This window comes from Mollisia scopiformis, assembly GCF_001500285.1.
Source record: "Mollisia scopiformis unplaced genomic scaffold LY89scaffold_12, whole genome shotgun sequence".
Lineage (NCBI taxonomy): Eukaryota > Fungi > Ascomycota > Leotiomycetes > Helotiales > Mollisiaceae > Mollisia > Mollisia scopiformis.
The window spans coordinates 618,595-640,767 of NW_017263592.1; the positions used below are offsets into that span (position 1 = coordinate 618,595).

General features: G+C 47.0%; 9 protein-coding genes across 9 annotated transcripts; 4 read left to right on the forward strand and 5 right to left on the reverse strand.

The window, feature by feature from the left end:
- Nucleotides 1-206: 206 nt before the first annotated feature.
- On the reverse strand, nucleotides 207-3,622 carry LY89DRAFT_782153 (uncharacterized protein; the record flags this gene model as incomplete). The annotated part of the gene is made up of 13 exons (XM_018222552.1): nucleotides 3,531-3,622; nucleotides 3,130-3,419; nucleotides 2,838-3,025; nucleotides 2,704-2,789; nucleotides 2,202-2,586; nucleotides 2,044-2,141; nucleotides 1,972-1,993; nucleotides 1,838-1,917; nucleotides 1,624-1,788; nucleotides 1,067-1,564; nucleotides 772-1,016; nucleotides 388-508; nucleotides 207-342 (listed from the first exon to the last, which is right to left on the reverse strand). The coding sequence occupies exons 2-13, from the start codon at nucleotides 3,329-3,331 to the stop codon at nucleotides 207-209; spliced, it is 2,226 nt and encodes a 741-aa protein (XP_018071264.1). The 5' UTR covers nucleotides 3,332-3,419; nucleotides 3,531-3,622.
- Nucleotides 3,623-3,799: 177 nt separating this feature from the next.
- LY89DRAFT_645934 (clathrin coat assembly protein) lies at nucleotides 3,800-5,179 on the forward strand. The gene is made up of 4 exons (XM_018211900.1): nucleotides 3,800-4,247; nucleotides 4,308-4,377; nucleotides 4,433-4,660; nucleotides 4,796-5,179. Exons 1-4 carry the CDS (start codon nucleotides 4,213-4,215, stop codon nucleotides 4,895-4,897), a joined length of 435 nt encoding a protein of 144 aa, XP_018071265.1. The 5' UTR covers nucleotides 3,800-4,212; the 3' UTR covers nucleotides 4,898-5,179.
- A 784-nt stretch (nucleotides 5,180-5,963) lies between these two features.
- LY89DRAFT_67316 (uncharacterized protein) lies at nucleotides 5,964-6,907 on the forward strand. Its single transcript, XM_018213340.1, has one exon. It carries the CDS (start codon nucleotides 6,060-6,062, stop codon nucleotides 6,549-6,551), a length of 492 nt encoding a protein of 163 aa, XP_018071266.1. The 5' UTR covers nucleotides 5,964-6,059; the 3' UTR covers nucleotides 6,552-6,907.
- LY89DRAFT_67305 (histidinol-phosphate aminotransferase) lies at nucleotides 6,670-8,523 on the reverse strand. Its single transcript, XM_018213327.1, has 3 exons — nucleotides 8,347-8,523; nucleotides 6,922-8,293; nucleotides 6,670-6,857 (listed from the first exon to the last, which is right to left on the reverse strand). The coding sequence occupies exons 1-2, from the start codon at nucleotides 8,430-8,432 to the stop codon at nucleotides 7,087-7,089; spliced, it is 1,293 nt and encodes a 430-aa protein (XP_018071267.1). The 5' UTR covers nucleotides 8,433-8,523; the 3' UTR covers nucleotides 6,670-6,857; nucleotides 6,922-7,086.
- A 167-nt stretch (nucleotides 8,524-8,690) lies between these two features.
- Nucleotides 8,691-10,148, reverse strand: LY89DRAFT_684915 (NAD-dependent epimerase/dehydratase:3-beta hydroxysteroid dehydrogenase/isomerase-like protein). The gene is made up of 3 exons (XM_018214984.1): nucleotides 9,752-10,148; nucleotides 9,356-9,696; nucleotides 8,691-9,307 (listed from the first exon to the last, which is right to left on the reverse strand). The coding sequence occupies exons 1-3, from the start codon at nucleotides 9,987-9,989 to the stop codon at nucleotides 8,795-8,797; spliced, it is 1,092 nt and encodes a 363-aa protein (XP_018071268.1). The 5' UTR covers nucleotides 9,990-10,148; the 3' UTR covers nucleotides 8,691-8,794.
- A 4,819-nt stretch (nucleotides 10,149-14,967) lies between these two features.
- On the forward strand, nucleotides 14,968-16,040 carry LY89DRAFT_67667 (uncharacterized protein). Its single transcript, XM_018213613.1, has 2 exons — nucleotides 14,968-15,778; nucleotides 15,830-16,040. Exons 1-2 carry the CDS (start codon nucleotides 15,341-15,343, stop codon nucleotides 15,929-15,931), a joined length of 540 nt encoding a protein of 179 aa, XP_018071269.1. The 5' UTR covers nucleotides 14,968-15,340; the 3' UTR covers nucleotides 15,932-16,040.
- LY89DRAFT_748077 (uncharacterized protein) lies at nucleotides 15,984-18,034 on the reverse strand (the record flags this gene model as incomplete). The annotated part of the gene is made up of 3 exons (XM_018221143.1): nucleotides 15,984-17,516; nucleotides 17,563-17,841; nucleotides 17,893-18,034. The coding sequence occupies 3 exons, from the start codon at nucleotides 18,032-18,034 to the stop codon at nucleotides 16,150-16,152; spliced, it is 1,788 nt and encodes a 595-aa protein (XP_018071270.1). The 3' UTR covers nucleotides 15,984-16,149.
- Nucleotides 18,035-18,442: 408 nt separating this feature from the next.
- On the forward strand, nucleotides 18,443-20,211 carry LY89DRAFT_684920 (TFIID-18kDa-domain-containing protein). Its single transcript, XM_018214985.1, has 4 exons — nucleotides 18,443-18,620; nucleotides 18,852-18,941; nucleotides 18,993-19,799; nucleotides 19,860-20,211. The coding sequence occupies exons 1-4, from the start codon at nucleotides 18,579-18,581 to the stop codon at nucleotides 19,863-19,865; spliced, it is 945 nt and encodes a 314-aa protein (XP_018071271.1). The 5' UTR covers nucleotides 18,443-18,578; the 3' UTR covers nucleotides 19,866-20,211.
- On the reverse strand, nucleotides 20,002-21,731 carry LY89DRAFT_684921 (putative lipo protein). Its single transcript, XM_018214986.1, has 4 exons — nucleotides 21,497-21,731; nucleotides 20,934-21,401; nucleotides 20,439-20,877; nucleotides 20,002-20,369 (listed from the first exon to the last, which is right to left on the reverse strand). The coding sequence occupies exons 1-4, from the start codon at nucleotides 21,698-21,700 to the stop codon at nucleotides 20,116-20,118; spliced, it is 1,365 nt and encodes a 454-aa protein (XP_018071272.1). The 5' UTR covers nucleotides 21,701-21,731; the 3' UTR covers nucleotides 20,002-20,115.
- Between the last annotated feature and the right edge of the window lie 442 nt (nucleotides 21,732-22,173).

The window sequence follows — 22,173 nt, forward strand, 5'->3', positions numbered from 1 at the left end:
CAAGCATACTATAATTGCAACAAGCAGAAACAGCGGAACAGTACTTCTGAGCTTGGATTTCTCGAATAGAGACTAATCATAAGTTTGCATAATAACCTAACAAAGAAACAATTCCTGCCCTTTCAACCACTTTGAGACCAAGTACATGCTATTATGCGCAAGGAAGGTCACCTGACACGCTTCATGTCCTCTTGGACTTTGACTTCTTACCGCTTCACCCTCTTGTTCTGCTTCTTGTTGTTTTTAACGCCTCGTACAGCTGTAGGTTTCTTCCTCTTGTTCCCAGCTGCGAGTACGGGCCAACCATTCTTTAGCTTCCTAATGATTCCTGGAGGACCAAGCCTAAATCTCTTAGTAATTGCCGGTAGGAAATGCACCTTTATTCACGCCCATTTGTAGTTCTGTGCCTCGAATTCACGGATGCAGTCCTGGAATAGAGGGCCAACGAATTCGAAGTTGCCGCGCGTTCCTATTTCCAAGGAAGCTTGATTCGCCAGCCGTCGAAATTCTAGAATACACGCACATTAGCCTCTCAAAACTTCAAGGTGCTCATATCTAGACTATACAGAGAGCATAAAGAAAACACAGAGACAGAATAAAGCTGAGTCAGCTTGGTCTTTCATCGTTCTAGCTAAGTTTCGCTAACTGGTTAGAAGACAAGATGACGATCTAACAATTGCTTCGAAATAACACACACATAACATAAAGTAGGGAACGAATACGAAGCTAGGATACTTCCAGACTAGACATAGAGAAGAGTATCACACTTACTTTCAATATCGAAATCAAATAAATCTGGTTGATAAAAGTACCCATAGGGCCCATCCTCGTCCATCACTAGATCTGTACACTTGGTAAACCAATCAAGGTTCAGCTGACTTGGCTTTGTATGTGGTGGTCGCGTTACTGCAGGAGGAATGGGCTTCTGGGTAACGCTGTCGATGCCTGTCCACCCGTTTTGCAAAACCGCAACTGTGGCTCTGGTAGGCAGAGGCCCTGAGCTCATCGTAGTAACCCTATATAATCAGCAACTGATTTCTATCAACGGGGGCAGAAAGCTACCTACTCCAACAACATGCGTTGATCCTTTTTATCCTTTTTGAGATTGTTAAGGAAGGCTCTAAATTCTTCATAGGAAATGGATAAGCCTGCTCTGGTGATATGTGCAAACAAGACATGTACTCCCATGTTGAAATGCATTGTGTGCATTGCCAACTTGAATCTGTTGAGGCGTAGGAAGGTAACGATCTCGTTGAATTTGTCTAAAGACAGAGTACCGGCATCACTTTCGACATTCGGTTCCGCCCCAACGAGGGCAGGAGACGCCAGTGGGATGTTTTGTGGGTTTTCAAGCGCTTCAAGCAGCTTTTTGACCTGTCGTCGTCGACCATTTTCTGAAGCAATGGTGTCCTGTACATCCTCTGGCATGCTGTCATCCGTCATGATATCGTCCTCGGTTTCTTCATTATCTGGCCTTGGCATATTTACTTGTCCGTATTTTGCAAAACCTAGATCCCGTATGCCGAGAACTTTGGGGCCTAAGTGGAGAGCTGTGACATCACGCCTAAAATGTAGTTAGTCTATCCACTAGCTACATTCAATAAAGTACAAAGCCTGACATACTTTCGGACATGATTCCAAAGATCAGAATTATGAAGGTTGTAGAAATAGGGTAAAGGGACGGGGTAATAGACAGGTGTATCCCAGCCGGAAGGAGGATCCAAAAGTAGGATAGGATTTGTTTCCACATAAAGCAAGCTCGGGCAAAGTGACTCACTCATCTCCCCTCTACAAATTTACGATTAGTGACAATGCCCGTGCTAGGAAAGGAACTTACTGAAAGAATCCTGCTACGGGTAGTCCTGCAATCCCGTTGCTTGTTGGACTGTTGAAAGACAAAGTCAACCCACCAAAAAGCTAGAGGTTGTTGAATCAGAAAATAGGGTTGTAGTGTGGAGAGTTAAAAACTACCTGTACTTCCATGGAGAATCCCCTGGACAGTGTCAATAACACATCAAGCTCCAAGTTCCGGGTACTTATAACTCTGCCCAGATCTCGTCACCAGTATAGGGTTCGGGATTGGTAGTTGGATCATCGTCCTCCATAACCTCTTTTTGGATAGTGTGGTGCCAGATCGCATGCTATAATTAAGATTTAGTTAGATCAAGAACCAGCGAAGATGAGTGAGAAGGAGTGCCTACTGAGAATTCGTGTATGACAGTGCAGGCCACCCTAAAGTGACACAACATTCTCTCCGCTCTGGTAATTTGTGGGTTCAATAAGGGTTCTAGAGTTTCGATGCCAATCCAAACGATTGTAGGCCCATCCGTCTGAGATTCTGTTTCTCCTATCATGGTCCACTGTCTTCGGAGCGATGTATGGGGGTCAACTCGTTCGCTTGTTAGATGGAATTCAATTGACTTGGCCATTTTTTTAAGGCGATCTCTGTTTCTTGCCACCTCTTTGGGAGCACCGGCAATTGATGCTTCTCGTGGGAAAATCCGATTTAGACCGTTTTTTTGGGCACTCTCGGGGATTAAAGCTAACTCTATTCCTTTGAGGTCGCCATTGAGGAGAGTGTCCCACCTAAAGGACTTCTTTAGCACTAGATTATAATATACCAATAGAGAGCTCAACATTGAGAGACTGAGTCCTTTCTCGATCTTGGATAAGGTGTTCGGAACCCAAGAGTTTCTTGCTTACCATGGCCAAGATTGAGCTTGCTCTAGTATTTGACTGGCTATTCGGAGGCCTGGTATTAGTTGGGCCCAGACTATGTCATTTTGGACCTGATCCAAGCTGTTAGCGAGTCCCTTGTATTTTGGCAGATAACTTACATCCCAAAAGCCATTGCGTCCAAGATCTAGAGGAAACAAAGCCTGATGTAACAGAAGTGGTTGAGACCACCTTTCTTTTTGGAAAACCGGATGAAGCGGATTGTCAAGAGTGTAAAGAAGAAGGTTCTCTTCAAATTCATAGTACGGAGCCAAAGAGTCCAGGGATCGTAATTCCTCCGCATTGAAGCCTAGCGCGCATCAGCCAAAGTACGTAGGAACTTTGTAGAATGGAAGGTGCGCCCCATCACAGAGGAAATGTGATTGCGTCCAGCTCGCTCTGCTACAAACTCACCTCGAAATCGTTCGCGTTGGTAGTTTTGTAGCTTTTTATGAAGATTTATGGCTGTTTTAGTCGATCCATCCCCTGGCACATCCAAAGGTGTCAAGCCACTTTTCAACTCTTTGCAGGTCTTGAATAGGACTTTATCCTCACTGCGGAATTGATAGACATTGCGCAGAGCAGTAGGCTTCTGGGCAGGCCTCTTGGGAGGCATTTTGATTATGCAACTTGTTGGCCAGGTCTGAGTGTCTTTTCAGATTATACGATGCTCCTCTTGGGCTTTGTCTTTGGTGCCGCCTTGACTACGCTTGCTTTGTTAGCCACTTGTGTTGCATGCGGTTTCTTTGTCGCCCAAAAAAAATGGCATTGAAAAGTCCAACAAGAATCTTAACACACACAAGGAAATTCCCAACCTTAGCTTGATTGAGGATAATGTTGACACGTGACCTTAGATGGTCTTTTACTCTGTCTAGAAGAGAGTTGTTGACATGATCGCGGAGCTGTGTGTGACTAACTTGGACCTAAAGCGACATTAAGGAAACGCGTTATTGTCGATATTGATGCAATGAAGTAAGGTATGGAATGTTGTAGAACAAATAGTCAGCGGAGAGAAGGTAAAGCTTGGTAGTAAGAAAGCAAGAACCAAGAAAAAATGTTCCAGGCTCACAATACCGTAATCCACAAAATGAAAGATACGGGTTCACAATAAGGAGCTTCACCCAGATCATGACAAGAGAACACTTGTGTTTTTGTTAGCTGAGGGGACGATGCTTGAGTCTCGTCATAGGGAACAATGTAGACAGAAAGAGTCTGTTCCTACAACGCCTTCAGCGACCTAGCCGCAAAGGATCAGTTCCAGATTTCATGATCTTAAAAGTCTTCTGATAGTATACCAGGGCCCTTAGGATATCACAATGCTTGAATGAATATCAGGGGTTCGTGCAAGTCGATAGCGCTAAGCAATAGTTAGCATTACGCTCTTGGTCCGTTCGGAGACCGTAATAAGGTTATCTGACCGCGCACGACCTCGATCCAAAAGCAACGACTACAATTGTCCACTTTGAAATCTGGCGCACATATGCCGCGAATATCAAGATGGTCCTCTCCTTCATCCTAATCCAAAACCGGCAGTAGGTCTTTCTTTCCTCTCTGCACCCCTCAATCCCGTCCAACCCGCTAATAACCCACAGAGGTAAAACCCGCCTCGCAAAATGGTACGCCCCCTACAACGACGAGGAGAAGATAAAGCTCAAAGGCGAGGTACATAACAAGCCCCCTCATCCCCTCCTGTCCACCCAGCTAAAGAAGGCCGCAGGTTCACCGCCTAGTGGCTCCCCGAGACCAGAAGTACCAATCGAATTTCGTCGAGTTCCGGAACAATAAGATTGTGTACCGGCGGTACGCAGGCCTGTTCTTTTGCGCGTGCGTCGATGCGAATGATAACGAGTTGGCGTATCTGGAGGCTATACATTTCTTTGTCGAGGTGCTGGATAGCTTCTTTGGGAATGTGTGTGAGCTGGATTTGGTGTTTAACTTTTATAAGGTGCGTAGTTCTTGGGGTTAGAGAAGGGTCTGGGAGTGGAGAGGAGGGGGCATAGATGAAGGGCATTGGGGGAGTCGAATGGGACTAGGTTTTCCGAGGGACAGAAATAGCAGATGCTGACGACTTCTTCAATAGGTCTATGCGATACTAGACGAGGTCTTCCTTGCGGGCGAGATTGAGGAAACGAGTAAACAAGTCGTCCTCACACGATTAGAGCATCTGGACAAGTTGGAATGATTGCGTATTATGAATGGCAGGTTTGTTTGCATACTAGCATTGCAATGTTTGGCGTACGGCGTTGAGCGAAGGGCATAACATGGCGTTCATACCGAATCACATTCAAAGTCAAGATGTTCATGATGCTAGTTGTATTGTGGCTTCTGAAGTATGGAGAAGCTTTGATTCGCACCTACAAATCTGCTGAGCTGCTCCCATAAAACTCAGCAAGTTGTATTTCTCTCTGTGCTCAACCTTTGTAAAGAAATTACAGTCTACGAAGTATGTTGGTAAGTGTCTGGCGACTCATCCATTGACCAGTAGTCGATCCTGAGCATCCATCTAAGATTCCATAGCGTCCCACATCTCAAGGGCTGTCTTGCGACGTGGAGCTGGGTTAACTCGTTCAGCCAACTTGGGATTTCTGGCAACCAGATCCAAGATGAATGGGCTGTACACGACGGAGGGTCTGGTGTTCTCAGTAGCTTTTGTTTGCTCGGGACGTGCGTCGCTCTCGTTGTCGCTCTCATCGATATCGATCTCGTAGTCTCCAGTGGTGGAACTGTTCTTTTGCTTCAGTCTAATTGATAGGCTGCTTTGTCTTGTTTCGAATGCGCGCTGGCTTGGTACGGAGGTGAGTTGTCTTCCCCTGTATTCTTTGCTGTTGCCATCGACAACCCCCTCCATCATCGAATCTTCAAGACCATCAGAGTACTTATGAATAGGTGATGACCACGTATCACGAGTACTGTCCACCATCCCGTTCCAGCTGCGATCAGGTGTAACAGGGCTGCTCGAATTGAACAGAACTCTTGGCCGGCGATTCTCCTTCAATTGCCTGCTATCATCATCCTCAATCTTAGCTCTCTTCCTCAACTCCCTGTGTTCTCGTCCAATATCTGTCTCCTCAGCCTCCCGCTTCCTCTCGGTATCTTGCTCCCACCGACTGAGGATCCCGGATCTCTCCTTTGCCTGAGCTGCAGTGCCCATTCTCTTTCTCTTTTGGATGATCGAGTACGGGTCGGTGTTACGAGGACACAAGGACTTGAAGTGTTGGCCTTCAGCGTTGCAGATCTCGCAGACGTAGTCGAACGCTGGAGGCTTGTCGTAGGTAGGGTCGAGGTTGGTAGGACAAACTTGTAGGTGATGGCCTGAAGTTGAGTCAGTTGAGATTCTTCATGCCATGCTCTTTGTGTATTTGATGTGCTCGATAGGTAGGAGCTTTGATGACAATTCTCCATGGAGATTGTATCAGAGCTGGGCCATTCATACCTTTCTCTCCACAGCGGTTGCAGGTATAATAAGCTGGGGGTGGGTCGTGGTAGCTATCAGTCATCTTTCTCTTCAATGTTTCCTTCTCAAGCTTGTCCATGTATCCATAACGAGGGCTGTTCTCCTTAAACCTCGAACCGGACGGGCGTCGGTTCTCGTCGTAACTCATTTTGTCTGTTTCGTCGGAATCGTTGTAGCGAGTTCCGTTGCAAGTATTTGTTCTGTCTTCCGTTGCCGATTTGGAATTTACTTTCGTTGCGGCTGTCTTCACTTTTGTGGCGCCTTCTCTTTTGGGTTTTGTAGCGAGCCAGGCACATGGGTTGCTAAATGTCCGTCGCGAACTCAGATCTCCTATAGTTGCTATGTCTCCTCATACGTTCAGAGCTTTTCAGTCACTTTTTGAATTCCACGAGATGAATGGCTTGTCACCTGTGGACAGTGTCTGTTTGACGGCCAGACACTAAGTGATTATATTTTCTGACACCTGCAATCTGACTTTGTTCAAGGATTGCATGGGAACATGTGCGTACCCGTAACCTGTTTGGAACTAGATAGGAAGTCATTCTTCATTGGTACTCAATATTCTAGGCCGTTCTTTAAGTGGTCTTCGCAAGTCCTCCTTGTCAACAGATGATTTCAGACGGCACCTTGCATACTTCTCACCAAACTTTACATTGAAGATGTTTTCCATTGAGCAATGACTTCTTCCCTGTTTGTCACTTAGCTAATCGGACAGTGTAGCCAACGCAGTGCATGTTGCCGACTGAACTTACCTAGGTATTATATCAACGATCTGAGACAAAGGATGCAGTGGCAGAACAAGAATAGGGCATGATCGGACAGGCTTAGAGAGCCCGTGCAAATGTCCAGAACTTCGACAAGCTTTCTTGACGAGACAGTGTTTGCTCATAATCCTCCATTCTTCTGATCTAGCCAGCCTATGAAATGATTCCATTTGCAGCTTCTTCTTCCCTCTCTTCCATCACACTGTTCGTTTTTTCACCCTCGGAGTGAACCTGTGATATCACATCTGCAATCTCTTTCAAGAATCTCGTAATCTCTGTCTCTGTCCCAACAGTGATCCGCAAACATCCCAAACACCCATGCTCCTTCCCTCTAAACCTGACTACTACCCCTCTATTTTCCGCCAGTCTCTCATAGACCTTCAACGCAGTAAAATTATCAGGCTTCCGTTGAGTATCCAATATCTCCACTAGCAGGAAGTTGCTTGCAGATCCACCTCTGAACCGCCCAACGCCCTTCACCTTAGGAAGCTCAGCCAATAACCTATCCCTCTGCTCGAGAATCCTCGACCTATTACCCCTCATAACACCAAGCCCACCTTCTTGTAGAGCCTGACAAGCAATAGCACTCGTAGGACTACTAACATTGTACGGTGCCTTCAGATTATTGAGAAGGGCAGCAATAGGCGGCGATGTGAACGCAGCTCCAAGTCGAATGCCTGCCAAACCAAACGCTTTCGACAATGTCTGCATAACCACCAGATTCGGCCATTCCGCAACCCATTCAGCAAGTGATGACCCCTCTGGTGCGAAATCAATATATGCTTCATCCAACACAACAACTCCATTCCATGTAGGGTGTTCAAGAACCTGCTTCACGTCCTCTTTCTTGATCAATGAACCCGTAGGATTGCCCGGCGAGCAAAGGTATACGAGTTTAATCGCAGAAGCTTCTGAGGATGAAAGAGTAGATGCAATTGCAGGCACATCGATTCCGAATTCTGGAGCAGGAAGTAGCGGGACCTTAACAAGGCCAACATCGTTCACCTGTGCTGAAACAGAGTACATGCCATACGTCGGCGGGCAGACGAGGATCTTGTCTCTTCCAGGCACGCAGAAACATCGTAATAAAGCATCAATTGCCTCATCGCTTCCCACTCCCACGAATAGATTCTCAGGTGTGATGCTCTTCGTTGTATGCGCGTGTGTATTTCGCAGGTTGCAGAGGAGTTGCTTGAGGTCGTGTTGGTGGGGATCAGGGTATCGATTAAGACCGAGGAAGTCGATTGAGGGGTCATTGGATGATGCTGATGGCTTCGCAGATCCGTTCAGAGATAAGGAGGGTCCGTAGGCATTTTCGTTTGCGTCGAGGAGGATGTTCGTGCCGTCGTCTTTGTAGTCGCTGTTTTCAAATGTGAGTCAATTGCTGGGACAAACGCAGAGCACTTAACCTACTCTCTTGCACATCGATATGGCTCGAGCGCGAGAATATTTGCCCTCGCACAAATCGTCAAATCGAAGGGACTTTTACGACTGGCCATGATTGCTCAATGGGAGACGGTTGGAAAAGAGTCACAGTTGGAAGATTTTCTTAGAGGGGTAGCTTTTTTGGGCTCCGTTGCTGGCGAGAGAATTTAGCGAATGAGAAACGCCGTTCCGACACCCCTCATGCAAGGCTATGGTAAGGCTGGTAATTGACTGCAAGACTGCATATTGCTTCTCTAGACTAGATCTTGCTGGAAATTGCTCAAAATAGGTCATAGAGACACAGCCGATCAATGAATCTTTGCTTTGACTTCGCTATCTACGCTTGCTACATAGAACTATTCGTTCAGCTACGAAATTGCAAGACCTCACAATCTTGCCGAGAGAACCCCTTTCCCAGGTTTGAAAGTTGTGGTACTTAAACCAATGGCTCCAATGCCTTTGCCGTATCCACGACGCTTTGCGGAAATGAGATGTACTTAATTCCCATCTCCCTCACTGCCTTCGTGCCATCCACCTTGATGTTCTCAGGAGGATACTGCACACTCTCAACTTTGCCAGTCTCTTTGTTGTATCCGACATACCCGGCACCGGGAGTACCGACTGGGATCTTCTCACCAATCGTCGTGCCTTTATAGTGCTCCCTCAAGATATCAGCCAAGGCTTGTGATGGACCAAATCCATTGCACGCGATATATCTTTCTCCATCAGCTTTCTTGGGATTCTCATAGGCCCATGTATGCATGAATGCAACATCACGGACATCAACAAAGGAGCCACTGCCAATACTGGGAGGGACGGTCTCGGCTGCGCCAGAGAGGATGTTGAACAATGGTTGGAGTGTCTCATTGAATTTTGATCCAGACGCAGGAAGAGTGATTGGAGGACCAATGACGACCGAAGGGTTGACCGTTGAGATTGCAAAAGATGGCTATTAAACTGTGAGAAAATGCGAGGAAATCAGGATTGGTGATCATACCTTGTGTTCGTCTCGAAATTTCCATACAGCTCGGTCCGCAGCTGTCTTGCTGGCAGCATAGAGAAGTCCACCAGGACTGGTAACTCCTTCTTCCTTGTTCTTAGTCACGGTTTCGAGAGCAACAGCAGCCCAATCCTTCTCAGTGAAGGTATAAGGTCCCTCCTTGGGATTCACAATTGCAACGACGGAAGAGGTTATCACCACAGAAGTCAACTGAGAGCCTGCCTTCAGCGCTGATTCGAGTACTGTCTCAGTACCACGAATAGCAGGTGTGACCATCAGTTCATATGTTGCGATGGAGAAGTCAATAGGTGAAGCAGTATGAAAGATTCCATCAACACCTGATATGCATGTGAGCACGTGAATCTGAATGTTTCAAAATGATTCGAAGCATACCTTTCGCAGCATCATCGAAAGCGCCATCTACCGCCATGTCGGGTACTGAATACATCTTAACACGCTCAGTATATGGTGCGTACGGTCCTTTGAGGAGTGCTTCGGTAGTAGCTGCTCGTCGTGATGTTCCTCGAATTGAATATCCTTTCTCCAGCAGATGGAGGCCAAGAACACTGGCAATGTATCCATTGATACCGGTGATGAGAACGGTCTTTCCATTACTTGCTGGAATAGCCATTTTTGCAGCAAAGTTGAAGATTCAGTGATAAATTGTTTGTTTAGGAAATATAGATTTGTGGTTTGGGGATGTCCGAGAGCGGGCAGCGAGTCCGAAGAAACCGACAACTTGAGGTTTCACAACAGCAATGGAAGGAAGGCATGATTTATATGAATTAACACTTACCGTACGATACAAGAGAATTGGTACTCAGGTGAATTGAAGTCTCCTTCGCAGCCGCATTACTGATCCGGTCGCATGTTGATTGTTAAGCATGTTTGCATCCCCGATAATGTGCTGACAGACTAGCCAATCAGCTCTCAGAGATCAAGATGCATTTACCACGAACGGCAAAAAAAACTGGATGGGCTCGGAAAGCTAACCAAATTGGCAAGATGATGGGGATCGTGAATATATGATGTTGGAAGAAGGTTGAGCTTGAAAGACAATCTTTTTAGTTGCCCGCCAAAGTAGCTCGTAATTACGGCGGCTAACCCCGCAGCGCGAGCAGTAGGCATTCTCTTCTTTTGGACTTCTCATTACATCTCACGAAATTCAAAATTCAGGTTAACCTTTACTCTGTGATACTACTTGATTGTCCCGACTGGGTGTGTGCAAATCGCAACTTAAGGAGTTATCATTGTCTGCGTCATCAGTCATTATCCGCAAAGAGAAATTATCCCAAACACTTCCATAAAGTCTCGAACTAACTATCTCTGGACCTTCCCTCTCTTTCGGTCTTTCCTTCTTACTCCCCCACTGACCAGCATGAAAACCACTCGCGTCAGCCGCAAAGCTCGAGCTGCAGCAGTGAGATCTCCTTCTCAGAAAGTCCTGACACCTTCTGTACTATTCGTTCTAGTCTCTGTGACAAGCGAAAGCTCAAGGAGCTTGCTTTCCTAGGTTGTATTGAAGTTCTCGGTGAGAAACGCGTTTGGTTTCGATGATGATCCTATATTTGGTCTGAAACAGAGAGGTGGAGATAATGCTAATTGCACTCCAGATATTTGTTCCGGTTTCTATTTAATTATCCTCTTCCGTATCAATTCGACTGATTTACACTGTTCGAGATACCTACGTTAGCATTGTGTTGTGTTGAGAGTCTAATCAGAAGCTGGGATGATATCTCAGGCGTTGAAATTTCTTCTTCCACCTTAGACATCCTCGACTACATGGACTTTGGTCTGTTTCCAAGCATTGCAGTCTAAAAACGAAATAAGAAAGTGATATCTACAGCTAAACAAAGGCGAGAACCAGTGAAATTGCAGCGACAGAGACAACCTGAAGCGAAGGAATCGTTCGATTGTGACACACGCCTTGAAACATGGCAGGAGCTTAGAAGACGATTAAAAAATCAAGAAGTAGATTACGATTTCGAGTGTTGAGCTCGAACAAGTGACAACTTTTTGAATTTGAACTATACCCACGATAAATCAAGCTTAGGGACAAGATATCAGTTCCTCTCCACGGAGACACCGAGCCAATCCATCTCTTAAAGGAGCTTTGCTCAACACTTCCCACTTATCATCAATCTAATTACCATAATCTTCCTATCAGGTTCCTATGTCTCCATTCGAGGACTCTCAGATCTTCTCACCAATTTACTGGAGTAGAAGAGTCACGTGACATAAAAGAGATTCGAGCACTTGGACAAAACTTGCTATTCGTCTTGAGATACATGTTATCTAAGGATATCTTGTATATAAGTACATGGCTTTATGCTCTTGATCTGTGATTGTACAACTGGATCAAGAAGCACGCGAGTATCAAGCGTGTGACTACTGATGCCTTGAATGCAAATGCCTCATGAAGGTTGAAGGAGTTTGAGATTATGAGTATGGTATGATCACTCTGGGGGAATATCCATGGAGTGTTTTCCTAGAAAGTAGTCCAATAGCACGAACTTTCGTGACCAGAAATGCCAGTGAAAACCTGGAATATCATATGAGTTTGGTACACCTCGGGAGGATTAAGTACAAGCAATATCTGTAACTTCATGAAAAAGCACAAGCTACACAACTCGAATTTTTTGTGTAGTAGATTAAGTTTTAGGGAAGTCAATCAACTGAACCCCCAGGCGAGTGTTCGAAAGGCACAAAAATCGCGGCTGACACCTTCGCGACACCTTCGCTCGGACTTAACAAGGGTGCCGCAGGACCCACAAATTAGATTAAGAAGGCTGATGAGGCTGACCCAGTAGTCGGGAGCCGAGACGTGGATCTAGTCAGACCTTACTTCTTACATTGAAGTTTCTCTAGCTGCTCGTAAGATATGGAGAGAAGAAGAGGTAAGTCTTGAGCTTTTGCTCGAAGAGGGATATGCGTGTAGTGATGACAGCCAGAGTGAGTTTGTGAGAGATGGGTGATGTCGTGTGCTTGAGTCCATTGCTGAGTGGCGAATTCTCGGTGATTGGTTGATCTCAACGACATGCCAATGGCGACGTCGATGTCTGGAAGGACGGCGATGATGAAGAAGTCCGGATATGATGACAACAGCTGAGAGATGATGTACGAGACATCCAGGGAGGATAGAGGGCAAAACTTGCTCAAGTCTTTTGCTGATGTGAAGATTAGGGAAGATTTGTAAGAATCAGAGACGGTGACGAGAACCGACTCATTTCAGACGCAATGCCTTCTTTCAGGATCATGGCCGTTGCCACATTATCCTGGTATGATGGTCATCTGGCCGTTATCTCCATAATTGTTTTCCAACCAAGCATTTCTACATGGTACCTCTCATTTGAGACGCAATTTCTTTTTCGTGGATATACAGAAGAGGTTGATCAGATGGATATTGCGGCGGATGTCGATTGGGTATTCCGCACATTTCGGTTCGGTCGGCATTCGGAGCTATGACTTAAGTGCGAATTGTCGGAGAAAGAACAAGACAATGAAGTTCTCTACTTTTTCAACGTCAGTCTTTCACAAGATCGGAATCACAGAAGTCTAGGTCACTAACCTCGGTCGATTTGCAATCCCTCCTTCCCCTATGGCTCTTTCGTATAGAGTAGACGTTAGCTGCATCATGGAGGCATTTATGATTACCATCGAAGAGGCTAGTTTTGCCGCATCTTCGTCAATATACAGATATTGAGGCAATTGATAGGGACACCTGGTAGATGATCTGTAGGCAAGAAGTACCGTACATTGCTGCAAGTCGTTTCCAAATCCAACAGCGAACCCTGTTCTTCCGTATACCATGAACCATGACAGAGGTCGAGATGTAGTGTCGTATACGCAAGTCAATGGAAAGAGTCCATTCGGTTCTTCGGCGAGGGGCGACGGCGCTCCACGACTTCTTGGGCCGCGCGGTCGTGCTCTTTGAAAGTTCCGAACGTGCGATTGATCCGCGCCTTCTAGGTTATGGAAGTTGAGAGATATGATAGGACAGTGCGAAATAACTACTAGGTGGCCTACGATATCCTGCCCGTCACTTCAATGACAGATCCCATATTTCCGCATTTAGTCTTTGTCCGTGGACTATCTTCATCTTCAACGTAGAGTCGCCAACAGGATGACGATGCTATACTGTGCAACATCTTGCCGGCAGTCGTCTGTTGAAGTGCGAGAACGCGAGTGTTTTGCCTCCCAGTAGATCAAGTCGACCCAGCCATATCGAGAACGAGGCCCACGAAGACCGAGGTTGGATTGGTAAGGTTGCGCATCTATAGTTTATAGTCAGTATAGTAGTATCAAGCACTTCTTGTAGATGCAACCATATCAATGTTGTCTCCCTATGCATCAAATGACGTTCATGGAGCATAAGCAACATGGATGTACTTCGGTCTCGTTCCTGTCGCCTGATGCTTGATGGACTTCTTCTCCCCAATGGTATGTTGTAAGTGTCCCCAGTTCGCCGTCTCTCTGTGGCTCAGCTTGCATTTGTAATGACTTGAAGAGTACCACTGAGGCACAGCAATGCGTCGTATCGTTGTCGTAGACGCTGAAGTCTTCGGGAGACCACGGCAACTATGGTAGCCTGTCTTGCAATCAATTGCCCAGGCGATTGGGCGAAGGAGTTCTGAGTGAAGCCAACTACAGCGATATCGCATAGCTACGAATCTGTAGCAGCAGTGACGCAGTATGTAATATTCAAGATGAAGAATTTCGTTCCGAGTGCCATTTGAAAGATAGCAAATAGCGAAGACCGAGTAAAAGAATATTGGCACGAACCGTACCGTATCTTTAACAGCGGTTCAGCACCGATACCCGAGACTTGTCACTCGTCTGTTTAGGGAAGTTGGGGGTCGGAAAATGTTTCATGCAAGCGAAATCATATGTGACGATCTCCCATATCTACGCCCGAGACCAGAATAGGAATATGGAAATCTTGAGAATGCAGGATCAGTCTTACCATATTGGTAAGGAATGCTCAAGGAAAACTGAGAAAATTCCCCCATTCGAGGGCATGACAATGAGAGCCGGCAAAGTGAATTCCAGTTCGACGCAGATTCTCCCAGTGAAACCCGCGGAAACTTGGCCTAGCCAACTACGGACCACACCCCGGATTGGTCGACTTCAAGGGGTACCCAGCAGACATGCACGACGATTATTCATCGCGGCGGCTTGGGTCTGTGCATGCTTCAAATATTTGGGAGCAAGGCGGGTCTATCGTTGGATCAGCTGATTTCCAACCTTCATGTATGTAGGGCAGTAGACGAACAGCGATACCTGATTGAACATAGCACTCACCCAGAGTAGTAAGATCATGTGGAGTATGGAAATGGCCTGTCGTGGTGTTTCCAAAGTTCTATTGTTCGCCGCTTACAATGCAGGGGAGTATCGGCTTAGGGCAACATGGGACGATTCTCGTTAATGATTATAGTTCGTACTTGGGTCCGAAAAAGCAGAACCCAACATCATTTTGTCAGACTCTGCTTCTTTGCAGATGGTTGGTAATGTTCCAGTGGCGCTAATCCACTACAGTCAGCAGGACTGAGGACGATCAAGGAAGTCCGACTTTGGCGGCCGGCTCAACACGAGCCACTCTTGTAAGCGTCGACGAATTACAGTTCTCAAGTCAGCTATCGCTTCGCAACACATCGAGAGCCTGTTCTTGATGCTTTTTATTGTCTCACCCGGCCGTATGACTATGAATCTTGTCTATTTGGATCTTACCGCCACAGACATTCAAATAACATGAGTCGGGTTCTGGAAATACATCGACTTGCCACTGTGGGGATTTGTACTACCAATGCTACGCGGTGCAAGTATTGGTGCGGAGGTGAGCGAGCTGAATTGGAATGCCAAGTCATAAAGAGGGCTGTCGCTGGTATCGAGTTGGCCCCCCTCCCACAGCTTTAAAGAACCGACAATCTCCACAATTCAATCACTTTTGCTGAAAATATTGGGCAATTTGTGCACTTCAACACAATGTCTGGGGTACGAATACCATACCGACCTGCTAGTGTTCTTCCAACAGGAATTCCACCTCTTAACCTGTTCAGACTGTGGGCGCATTCTCCTTCCACTTTGCCTCACGCAATATCTTTGGGAACAGCTTGTTTTCGCGACACCTCACTTACTCCATATCAACGGGAGCTTGTTTGTTTGCTCAACGCCCAGCGACTTGCTTGCGAGTATCAGTGCAAACAGCACATACAGATCGCCAAGACAGTAGGAATCACGGACGGACAAATTGAAGCATTGATCTCGGGCAACATCTCGTCCTCAGTCTGGTCAGCGTCAGAAAAAGCATTATTAGCTTTTGTAGACGAAGTGATTGCCGGTCCTGAAGTAAGCGACGAGGTCTTTGCCAACGTCAGACGGTGCTACAGTGATCAGGTGCTTGTTGAGGTTGTCACCATGCAGGTAAAAAGCCCATTTTCACGCTTTAGGAAATTGAACTGACCAGATGTCCAGGGCTTCTATTACAGCTTGGCTAGGATCGCAACTGTATTCCGTGTCGATCTTGAACATACTAGCCGGATGGTGGATTCGGAAGCAAATGGTAGGGGGGATTGAATTGTTTTCAGGGAGAAGAAAAAGAATCTTTGGTTGAGCACTGTTCTTGCTTAGAAGCATGTTCTTGTCCTTGGCGAAGCGTTGGAGTATAGGCGTTCATTCGGCCATTGCTTGAAGTACGGCAGGGGGCAGACGGAGCTGGTACGACAGATTGGGTAGACAAATTGTTTTCCCAGATTAGGTAATCGCAACGAGGGCGACGTTAACACCGCCTTACGCTAATCGTGGTCTCTCATCAACCCTTCCGCCTCTTCGTATCCCACAGAATGTAGCTCCAAGCTATCACCGTCATTTCCAGCTTTTTGAACCAGATCTGCCATGCGAGCAGCATCTATCTGACCTTTCTCGGCGTTGACTATCCATATTAGAGGTGCTGGCAGAGCTGTCATCACAGCTAAAAAAGCAAATGCCGGTCTTATTGTTCCCGAGGCGTCAACGATAGCTCCGACGATTGCAGGCCCAACAGCAGAGCTTCCTTTGTCGGTGATGGCATAAAGAGCGTAGAAAGCTGCTTCGCTTCCAGGTGGAATGAGCTGACCAAAGAACGAGCGACAATGAGAAGACAACCCTCCCATTACGAAGCCGTAAATGACTCCAAGAATGTAGATCTCGAATGGCTGCTGTAGCCCGATCACTCCCCAAGCCTTGAACAACGGAATATAACCCATCAATCCGTAGATGGGAATTATTTCCATCAAAGCGATGCAAGCGACAATTGTATGATTGGTTTTCAGGTGGAAGCGGCGAGCCACGATCGGCCAAACAAAAGCACCAGCAATACCCATTGTGGTAACGGTGATGGACAGCAGGGCGATTGGAACGGTTCCCATCTTCAACTCGGTCCGTGCGAAGAGAATGGCTGTTCCTGAAATCGTTGCTGTCGCATCCGAGAGTAGGAACCAGGCAACGAGGAAGATGACGACTTGGCGAAGCTTACTTGCTACTTTGATCGTCCTCCAGAGAGATATCCACGCGAATGAAACATAGGTGAAAAAGGAGCGCCATCGTGAGCCATTTGGGGACATACTCTTCATTGGAGGACCTGGTCGAGCTCGTAGGTATAGCATGGAAGGTATGCTGAATGCGAACCACCACAACCCAACCAGGAGAAGGACAAGGCGCAGAGCAAGTGTTGAGGACACAGATACCTTGGACAGGAAAAAAAGGATAAGAATACTGAGAAGCTGGACACCGACAGCTGCGAGATATCCGATTCCCACACCCTTGGAAGAAATCAAAGTAGATAATTTGAGTTCAGCAGCATCCGATTTGCTCGCTTTTGCATGTGGGATATGTGATAAGTATTGGTCGGAGGACTCCCTGCGCCTCAACCCTGGTGACTGCGGGATATGCAATTCTGCTGCATTATCGAGGTCTCTTTGATTTCCTCTCGACTCTGGATGATTGGCTACAAGTAATGGAAGGTAGCTGTTCAGCAGGACGAAGGAACAGCCTAGGCACGTGACAGATATAATGGTCAGGACGGAAGCGACCAAAAATATTGACGGCACAACGACCATGAACAGCATCGAGCATACTGCACCTGTGAAGGCGAAGGTGAGCAGTAGCTTCTTTCTATATGTACCTAAGATGATGAGCCACGATCGTGTATAAGACAGAGAAGGCCATACCATGATCTGCAACTGAGCTGAATGAGACCAAAGTAAGAGCTTGTACGAAAACCGCGAGAGAGAAAGTGTACATTGCAAAGCTCGACGTGGTTATCTCCAGGCCAATGACATTGACAATACATTGATTATTGTCCGAGTCAGAGGCTCTTGACAACACTCGTGCAACAGCAGTCTTGCCAGCATCTGTGGCGCTCTTCGCCATACAAGATGTTGTTCTGTCAGACCATAGCGTCCCGCGTTCCCGAGCCAATTGCTCAAGAGTAACTGGAAGAAAGGAGCCTAAGGAGGAAGAAGTTAGAAATTTAGGTTTCAAGAGTCTTAAATACGTACCAACGCCACATACAGCGAACACTTCTGCAGCTAGACTGTACGCATAAAATCCCTTTAGCTCTCTGTCTGTCGTCGGTGAGACATCCTCTCCTTCGTATCGAGGTTCTCGCGGGCCGCGATCCGCTGTCGTGCTATTTTCCATCAGTCCGGATGACAAAGTTGATGTGAACGCAGCCCGTTATCAAGGTAAGAAATGCTGTGTAACAAGGATGAAACTTTTGCGTAGATACTTCGGAAGTCCGGGACAATCACCAATGTCCGCACGTGCAATCAGGTCCCATTGATGACAGTGAGGCTTGAGGAGACTTGAGAGATCGAGACTGAGCTTCCCACCTAAGTGATGGCTGGAGGAAGAGGATATATATTGTGATATCAGAATTCGGATGTTTTAGAAACATGAGAAAGAAACATGGATCCGGTACCTGACATGAGGCGGCGAGCACAGGCAGAAAGCTCAATGCGGCATAGCGGATTTCTTAGCGTCGCGGCCATCAAGTTCACGATCGCAGCCTCAACTCTAACATCTTCAATACATCCTCTCAGACCGTCAACTCCACCGACAAAATCTACAAGTCTAGATACTGCTTTGTATCAGCTGATCAGTGAAAAAGACGTAAGGAACCGAAGAGGTCATCAAGGTCGCCTAGAGACCTGGGAGGGTTACTCTCTGACGAGCGTCAAACAAGATGACGGACAAGATGGCAAAGTACCGGACGGAGATCCAGCAGGTACGTGAACACTACTCAAGGGCCAGTCCCTGAAAATCTTCATATTTCCATTCCAGAGGTACCTTTGGAGATGCGTCCAGTCGCTTCTGCCTCTGATCATCACGTGCAAATTATGAATCTACTGAGATTATTGCCAGTTTTTGCGCTTGGTCGAAAATGTCACTATGGTCAATTTCGACATACAGGAGTGTTGCGAACATTTGGAAGACGGTACTGACATCACTGATCTAGATGATGTATGTGTCTGGAGAGACAGCCGAAGCATCACCCGAAACTACAGGCATGATTGAAGAAATTGTGCGCCAGCAGGTCATTGAAATGGCAGGTCTTATTCTTCTCACTTATTTTGAATCCAATGATAACAGAAGGCAGCTTCGACAATGTACTGAGCAAGCATCGCGGCGAGGCAGTAGGTCAATATCTACCGACGACCTCATTTTCCTCATCCGGCACGATCAAGCTAAGGTATCCCGACTTCGAACCTTTCTTTCCTGGAAGGACGTTCGTAAGAACGTGAAAGATTCTGATGACAAGGGTGGCGATGCTGACATTGGGCCTACTGATGACCCTGCTGGTGCGGTCCCTGGAGGCCCAGTTGTCGATACCGCAAAAAAGAACAAGAAAGCGAAAGTAGGACTTCCTTGGGAAGTTCCGTCTTTCTACAACCAAGAGGTACCCGAGAGAGAAGAAGAGGAAGATGAGGACGAAGAAGAGATGAACTACGCTACCCTTCAACGCCTTAAGAAGGCCGATGAACGCACCAAGATCATGACGAAGGAGGAATACGTGACCTGGTCCGAATATCGACAAGCTTCTTTCACTTTTCGCAAAGGCAAAAGATTCAAGGAGTGGGCTGGCTTCGGAGTTGTCACTGATTCGAAACCCAACGATGATATCGTGGATATTCTTGGATTCCTGACGTTCGAAATCGTCCAGACTCTGACCGAAGAGGCACTGAAAATCAAAGAGGGAGAAGACTTGGTTAAGGATAAGTCCGGCGGTGAACAAGCAGGCAAGAAACGAAAAATCCAGGGCTTGTTCGATCCGCCATCCGAAGGACGCACACCTGTCGAGCCTCGTCACATCCAAGAGGCATTTCGGAGGCTGCAGCAGCGCCCAAATAAACAGCGGGCAATGTGCAACTTCACTCGAGGCTTAAACCGGACCCCTTTGAAACTTGTAAGCGATTACTCATCCTCCAAAGCGTCGTGCGGGGCATCTTCACTAATCTTTGTACAGTTCTGATTACGTTGTGGCCTGCTTTTTGGCCCTGGGGTGGGCGTTCTATGCGGAATAAGATTCTGTGATTTGCACGCATCAGGATAAGGCGTTTAGTCATCATGATACCAGGATTTTGCGGACATAGCTCGGCTATACCATTTGTGTTACCCAGATAACTGTTTACGATGCATGCATTCAATGCTGGTTTTGAGATCTGATCCTGGTCTGCATTTACATTTGCATCACCTATATCCCTATATCCCGATACCCCTGCTCACAGCTCTTGTACGAAGAAGCCTTCCTGATTGGCCGCTTTTGAGTGAATCAGATGGAAATTTTCCTGTCTCCCCCAAACCCAGTCCCACTGATCCCCGTCAACCCAATGAACATCTTCTTCCAAGTAGAAGTTCAACGTCTTATTCAACTCGGGCACGAAATGTTCTGCATACAACTCCACACTGTAGTACGTGTGATTAAGCAACGGCAAATCCCCGAGAACCGGCACTTCGTCTTGCAGATTGAACATCCCTATTTTTTCCCATTAGCCTAATAGAGGAATTAAAGACCTTGCACGGGTGTCTATATAAATTCACTCACCGATCAATGTCCCGGCCGAATGCCCCCAGTCGCCGATCGGATGGCAGTAGACTCTTCCGTCAAACCCCTCGTTCTTCATTTGTTCCAAGCTCTTGGTCAGGATCGCATTTCCAGTCATTCCGATTTTCATATTCTCCCTAACGATGTCTTGCAATCGATTGGCTTTCTTCAATCCAACTCTGAAACCTTGAGGAATGTCTTTCTCGGTCTCGCCCGGGTATAGAACATAGGCTAGATGCTGGGTATCCGTGTTCATACCTATAGCCGTAACGCCGAAGTCGACATGCAGCAAGTCCCCGTAATGGATCACATTCTTGGGCTGGATAGGAGAAGGGTTCGGGTCTCCGAAATCGTCTTTCCCGATGATGCTCACGTCTGGCTGGAACCAGGTCGTGTAGTTCATCGCTTGGACTTTATCTCGAAGCCACCATTCGACGTCCTAGTCATGTGAGCTTTCCCCTATTATCATCAATACCTAGGAGATGGAAAACACACCTCAGTAGTGGTAAACCCAGGCGTAATAACCCTCTCACTAAACGCCTCCCCAATCATCGCCCAAGCCGTCTCCATCAACCCCTTATACCACTTCAACCGATCCCCCTCCTTCCCCCGAGGCATCGTCCCCACAACCTCAACTCCCACCATCGGTTCCGCCACGAACCTGCTCTGCCACTTCTCGCCCACCCGTCTCTGGATCTCGACCAGTTCCCCCGCATGCATGCCCCCGGAAAACGCAATCTCAGCATCAACATTAACGACAATACTCCTCGCATCCTGCGCTTCTAGAACGTCGAGTAAGTTAGACCAGACCTCGGGCGTGTTATCGATCCATGAATACGAGGACTGCAGACCGGGGGCCGGAGAGGCGAGGAAGAGCTGGAGGGTGCGGCGACGGGCGGCGAATTGGGTGGCGCGTTTCAGGGACCAGAAGACCGTGTCTTCGGCGTGTTCGTGTTGTGATATCTGAGCCAGTCAGTTAGTTGATCAAGCATCAGAAGGAAGTTTTGATTTTGAAAGTGGGGTAATGGGCGGAGAGAGAAAACGGGAATGAGACATACGAGCCATGCATCGACGTCGTATTTCTTGAGGATATTGGGAATATTAGCAATGCGTTCAGAACGCCAAGCGTCGGTGATAGCAAGCTGTTCTCGAAGTGAGGGAAGCGTCACATATTGTGGCTCTCGGGTGGCGGCGGAGCTTTGTGCTACTCCGACGGAAAGGAGAACAGCAACCAAAGTTTTCAGACCTGTCGATTGAATCATTTTGATTGTGAGCTCTAGTTTTGGCGGGAAGCTTTGGAGAGAGGTATCCCACTTTTCCCCGCGATGCCAAGAAGTACCTTGGTCTGTACGTTATTTGGTCGCGCTTACCTGCACGTGACAACATGTTCAAGTCCATTGAACTTGATTTCGATACACCAGAATCAAGGCACTGTGCGTAAATGCTACTATACTAAGATAAAGTCTATCGATAGTTGGAGACATCGCATCTCACCGTCACGAAATCAAGCAGAATAGTCACGTGACTGTTGTCTCCCCTCGAAAGGAAGACATATCTTGGGGTGCGATAGCAATAATGATTCCCAGGGATCGTTGTGAAATCAACATCAGTACTTCATCATAGAAGTAAGCTTACTGAGATGAGACAGTGAGCAAAAATTCATCAAACGACGAGACTATTGAGGCAGGCATTTGTGAGAAGCATCTTCATTATTTTCGGACCGATATCTGAGCAC